The sequence below is a fragment of the Dipodomys merriami genome, unplaced genomic scaffold (assembly GCF_024711535.1).
Source record: "Dipodomys merriami isolate MVZ:Mamm:240054 unplaced genomic scaffold, mDipMer1.0.p SCAF_7, whole genome shotgun sequence".
NCBI lineage: Eukaryota > Metazoa > Chordata > Mammalia > Rodentia > Heteromyidae > Dipodomys > Dipodomys merriami.
The window spans coordinates 22,798,340-22,805,000 of NW_027206290.1; the positions used below are offsets into that span (position 1 = coordinate 22,798,340).

The following is a 6,661-nucleotide window of genomic DNA, read 5'->3' on the forward strand; positions in this document are numbered from 1 at the left end:
CAAGCAATAGCATAAGTAAACTATAGGGAAATCTTGACAAGAAAATAGTCTTAGAAAATTCAGACTACTTCCATGAATACTAAGATAAATTATAAAACGATAGTTGTGTTTCATATATATCCTTAGGGGCTTATATTTTAGCAAGTATTTAACTTAATTTCATGATAAAATGAAAATAATTTCTGGTAATTCCTAAAGAGATATTGTTTCATCAGTGTGGGCCTAAGAGAAATCTTACTAAAAATAATGCATTACTTTTCATTTTGCTGGTATTGATTTCTTGAATAATTTAATTAGTAGGATGACAGTTGGGTTACCTTTTGAATGTGTGAATGAAGAAAGATTGCTATTTGTGCATCCAAAAGTAAGTTGCCTTAAATTATATCCCTTCCAAGAGCTTCTATGTAATTTTCTTTCTAACTTGCTTCCTTTTGTAAAAGAAGTCAAAGGAAACATTGAATACATGCTATTCAATGTATTCATCCTTTGAAAAGAAATACACTTGGGCTGACAAACAGTTTTCCTGGCAACAATTAAGTAAAAGACACAAAAAGCAGAGGCTGTGATTTACATGCACTAGAAATAGGAAAAACTGTGTGGCATAGCAAGTGTTTCAGTTAACAGAATTATCAATATATTAACAATTGTTCAGAACTTCTAGTACACAGCTCTCTGAGTAACTCATATACCTTCATACATGAGAAATATTACAATGTAATCTCTAAGGTTCATTTATACAAATGGTACTCTTGGAGCAAGTAAGAAATGAAACATATGTAGGAAAGAAGTTGATAACCAAGCCAAACATAATATATATATATATATATATATATATATATATATATATAGTAGTGAACAGTTATGCATTTCTAAATATTAGCTTTGAAATTAAACCCATTATAATTACCACAATAATTTGTTATATGACTCCAATAAATCAATGATGAACAATTTTTCTTTTTCAAAGATAAAATTGGTATTCTACAGCCAGGAAAGAGTTGAGGTTTTGTGAGACAGTAAAGTTTTAGAGTCTTTATCTTAACCATTAGCTAAAAGCACTAGTAGATAATTTCATTTTTATATACTTTTTATTGTAAAAATACTGTACAGAAAGGTTACAGTTACATGAGCACGGTAATGAGTACATTTCCTATCAAACATTGTTAGCTCCTCCTTAATTTTTCCCCTACCATCCCTTCCCTCCCACTTCCACAACTACACTCTCCCTCCAAATTGTAAAGTTCATTTTTCAACATAGTATCTTGTGCATTTCATTGTTACAATGGATCAACCTGTATTCTTATTTAAGCATTTTGTTTTTTCTCTTCCTCTCCTCCCCAAATTAGAGAAGTGTATATACAAGATGCAGGGCACCGAGATCAAATACAGTGAAAACAGAGGTTATACTGTGGGGGAGGAACATACAAAGAAACAAAAAAATCACATAGTACATTATAAATATGTTAGAAACAATAGCAAGCAAGAAAAAAAAACACTTGTGTCCCTATCTTGGGGTTCATTTTGTTTAACATCATCTTATCTGGTCATATGTACATAATTTGATCTTTTCTGCTTGTCCCAGACATATACTAGTTATTGCAAATAAGGGAAACCATAGGACCTGTGTTTCTTTGGGCCTGGCTTACTTCACTTAATATAATTTTTTTCCTCACCCCAGTTAGAACAACAACAGATGCTGGAGGGGATGTGGCCAGAAAGGAACCCTACTGCATTGTTAGTGGGAATGTAAACTTGTTCAACCACTTTGGAAAGTAGTATGAAGGTTCCTCAAAAGGCTCCACATAGAGCTCCCCTATGACCCAAGCAATCCCATTTTGGGGCATTTACCCAAGTAGATAATTTCTATATAAGCCCTCAAAATGGCCTTTGCAATGAGGAGCAAGGAAGCTTTTACCAATAGTTTTACTTCAATATGGAAAATCTGATTTTGTGACTGAGAGCTGGTATCCAAGTAAATTCGGAAATGTGTTCAGTACCTTGAATGAACAGTTTGGAAGACTGACCAAAAATCCTATCCAAGAACACAGCTAAACTAAAACTAAAATAAACCACCATGACCATAAGTAGTAGCCTATGTGTATGACTGTACCCTTTCCTGATCACTTACAAATAGGTATAGAATAGAGAACAATTACTAGAATAATATTTCATACTTGCTTTACTGTCCCAAACATGTGTCACTTTGAATAACATTTCTGTATATGACAATTATTTATAATAGTGTTTTCAGTACTATTTTAGTAATAAGTCCAGTGAACTTGGATATACTTCAGTAGAAGAAAACTTGTTTACAACATTCAAGGCCTTGCAATTCAGGATCTAGCCCTAGGAATAGCTAAATACTGTTTAATTTCTCTAGTGAAATGGTCTTTTACCCATGAGTTATTTAGAAATGTAGTATAGGCAGAACCACTATGCTTGAACCAAATGTTCCTACCTTTAATTTCGAATTTGTTCTTTTATAAGAAAAATATCTGGAGCTGGGTGCCAGTGCCACATGCCTGTAATCCTAGCTATTCAGGAGGCTGAGATCTGAGGATCGTGGTTCAAAGCCAGCCCAGGCAGGAACATCCGTGAGACTCTTATCTCCAATAAACCACTAGAAAAAGGGAAATGGCACTGTGGCTTAAGTGGTAGAGTGCTCGCCTTGAGCTGAAGAGCTGAGGGACAGTTCCCAGGCCCAGAGTTCAAGCCCCACAACCGACAAAAAAAAGAAGAAGAAGAAGAAGAAAAATAATCTGGATCTACTGTGGTGGTTTTCTTTAATACTAAAACAGTTTAATCAAATTTTAACATAAAAGAATTAATAAAGATGGATTCTAATAAAGATGAAATACTAATGTAAATGTATTTGTCTTCTTTATATTATCATGCCAATTCGACTATTTTCCTTTATTTGTTTCTATTTTTCAGATCCTGTTTAATTTGTTTTTATACTTCTATATCTGTAAACAGCCTCTCTCCATCACTTGCTCCCTCCTCCCTGAGAACTCTGGTAAATACTGGACTACTGTCAACTTTGAAGTCAACTTTTTTAGTTTACCATATATGTGTATGATCATGCATGAGACCCTGTCTTTTACTGCCTGGATGTTTCTCTGTCTGGTCACCCACGTATTGTTTTTGACATCCTGATGTCATCCTCTTTTTCTATATCCAGAAGTAGGATTTCTAGATCACATGATAGAGTTATTTTTAACTTTGTACAGAATGAATTCACAATCACACTAAGAACAGATAAGTATCCTCTCTCCCTTACATCCTTATGAACATGTTTTATCATTTTCAATTTTGATAATAGCTGTTTGCACAAGAATCACATGCTATGTCACTGTAATTCATGGAAAAAGAATTCGATTAGGCCAAGCTCAGAGACACTAACAGTGCTTTGTTTTCTCTCATACACAGAAGCTAGACCTAAAATACACCAGGGCCATGATAAATTATATAGAACTCTAAGTATCAAACACAATTGAGACCAAAGTCACAAGGTTTATATGACTCTGATCATATAAAATATTATGTATTGAAATGAGTTCCAAGAAATAGAAATGAGGAATTTTTCTTAAAAATATAAAGAATCCTGCTAAGAAATATATTTACAGTTAAATGAAGAGCAACTTTTCTAAGTGAATCACATAATTTAGCCTGAAATTCCATTAGTCAGTTCCATTCGCAACTAAAATTTTAAAATCTAGATAAATGTAAAATATCAAGAAATACATACCATACTGTCAGTTGAATAGACAATAGAAAAAATGGCTTAGACTATTTACTGTGAAATACTGATTTTGTAATTGAATTACTAAAAATTCAGAATTGAGTCAGTAATTTTAAATACCAATTTTCTGGCTCACACACATTCAAACATTCAGTCAAACTTTACAAGGTTAGAGTTTTAATTTTAGCATTTTTCTCAACTGCTTCCATATCTTTCCAATATCAGTTAAAGGGAAATGGTTTGACATACAACTAATTTTCTCTTTAAAAATCAAGCTTTAGGCACTGGGCAGAAAAGTGCATTCTCCTTCTTTCTCATCCTATAATTCATTAATCAATTTCTTAGACAATGAGAATTTAGGTGGTCTATTCAATGTAATGAATATATGATTTCTTTAAATATTTAATTAAATTCCTTTCAAAACTAAACATTCAAGGATTGTATTTCGGCAGAGCAATTTAAAAACGATATGAGGTTGACAAAAGTCATACCAAACTCATTTCTAAATTATTTTATTGAGATTATACTATTTCAGGATTACAGTATTATTATTTTTTTAAAACCTTGAGTTTTCCAAAGTCAAAGTCAGTATTCCTTGTAGGTTTTCATTGCACAGAAAGTTGAAAGTGTTTGAGGCACTGACACATTTATTGTACTAAACACGTAAAACCAGCCACAGCTTAAACAGCTATGAGAATACAGATAAAATAAGTAAAGTGAATGAATGAATGAATGAAAAGGGAAAGAACCTGCTAGCTTTCTGGCTATGCTTTGTATAATTCCTCCACTGTCCCTCCAAATCTCATGCTCAGATTTAGATGGCAAAGTATGAGTTTGTGCAATTAACCAGTCATGGAAGACTCCAGAGTTGATATTTTACAAGTCACTTACAAATTATAGGAAAAACAATTCTGGGGGAAAAAAATGGCTTTTTTTTCTATTTTAGTCTGCTTCCCTAACCTTTACTTAATTCAGTTGAAGAAACAGATTTATATTGCTTGAAAGGTCAAAAATCAATCATTGTTTTATCAATCAAAATATAGAACTATTTGCATTATGTTGTGCTTGGACTCAAATGCTTCTATCAATAGTTTAGTGGTCTGCAGGAATAATAATATTTTGCCCTCTGCAGGTTTTTTTTAGATAGCTCTACTGCTCAGATTGTGCCTAGCTTCACAATGTTGATGGTGGATAAATTTAAGTAAACCCCACACTGACTTCGGAAATACAGGACTTGCTGAAACAATTGACCCTCACTGATGAATGCAAAAATATAATAGAAAGATTTTATATGTAGTTTACACGTGGATATTTTAAATATATTTTCAGATACTGAAATCACAGATACATAAAGTTCAAATGAAATAAAATGAAAAGTCCATTGTTTTTCTAAATTTCTTAATTCACACTAAAATTCATTTATTGTAGTCCAGATCTAGGCTCTTCATGAGTAACTACATGAAGAGGGTCATACTTAAAATGAATTCTGTTCATTCTGTGAATTCAAATCTCTCATATATGGCCTCAAATAGGCTATATTTTGAAGGAGTAATAGAAGTTCATTCCCAGGAAGTCTTGTTCACTCTTCTATTCAGATCACTAATATCATTTAGCTCATTGTATTTAGAAGTGTTATGCTAGTTATAAACATGTGACATAGTTTTTCATTTACTGTGTCTTGTGCTCTACCTTGTTCTTGCTCAATGGGAAGACAATGGGTCCCGAAAGAAGATGAAAAGACATTCAAGTGACCTTTCTCTATCAACTAAGGATTTTCCCATATGGGAAAGATTATACTTTCTATCACGAGGTAAGCCTAATATAGTTTTGAATTTGGTATAAAGCAAAATTAAATCCAAGAATTTATTGCAACAACTCACAACCTCAAATTGTTTGTACTTCCTTATTCCCAGGAGTCTTTCCTTAGAATTAACCTTTCAGAAAGCGGGAAGGGAATAACTCTGATTTATTGCTAAAATCAAAGTGAGACTTAAGCTTGAGGGACATTATGGGAAAGGTCCTATAGGAAAAAAAAAAAAAAAGCTCATTGTGTTTACGGTGACAAAACCAGACAGGTAAGTCATTAACTAACAGTCCACCCTAGACAGGCATTTAATTTAGTCTTCTAGCCAACTAGTCCCTTAAGATTATAAAATCTTACTGCAAACTCCATATAAGCTGATCATTTAAATGATACATGAGAACTGACTGGCTGTTGACTCCAAATAACAGACCCCAGAGAGCATAAGGAAGTACCTGAGAATCAATCATTCACAATGGATTTATAAAAAGAGAAAGCCAGTACCAAAATTTATGGGATAAATACCAACAGAAAAAAAAGCAACATATAAACCTTTCATTTTATTCTAATTGTTTTTCTAAAACAATATTATGTAATAATGCTGACATATTATTTCAAAGTAAAGACCACATAGTGTTTCAGGGAAAATCAGTTAAGGAAGATAGCCCTCTTTACGTAAGTTCTCCTTGCCACTTTAATACAAAATTAATGAACAAGTTCTGTTTCCAGATCATCTAATTTAAACACTTTAAGTCTACATATTGTAATAACCTGCTGGGATCGGAACTAATTTGTCATGTGGTCATCTAAACTTTCACGTTACATAGTCAACTAGCTGAATAAAAATATTGCCTGGGCAAAAAACATTCATACATTGTGTATGCCAGTGACAAACGCAAGGTCATGTTGACATTTTAATCCGAGACTTTACTACACAGTACCAATAATAGTAATCCGTTTCCTCTCTCAGACTCTAAAAGAATCACAAAGGGAAAGAGATATCTTTGAGGACACCATTAACTGAAGTTGTTTTAAGATCTTATACTTTTCTGATAGGGAAGGGAGGACTGTGTGTCCTCTCTCATACCTCTGTAGCAAACTGCTGCAACCCCCCGATA

The 6,661-nt window shown here is 33.1% G+C and overlaps 1 protein-coding gene across 3 annotated transcripts in view; it reads right to left on the reverse strand.

Annotated features, from left to right (window-relative positions):
- Positions 1 to 6,661, reverse strand: part of Dpyd (dihydropyrimidine dehydrogenase) — a 709,900-nt gene that overhangs the window by 516,683 nt on the left and 186,556 nt on the right. For all 3 annotated transcript variants that reach the window (XM_070007768.1, XM_070007767.1, XM_070007769.1), the window contains exon 5: positions 6,631 to 6,661. This exon is cut by the window's right edge and continues 131 nt beyond it. In XM_070007768.1, the coding sequence (XP_069863869.1) occupies positions 6,631 to 6,661 (31 nt within the window). The remainder of the gene's footprint in view (positions 1 to 6,630) is intronic.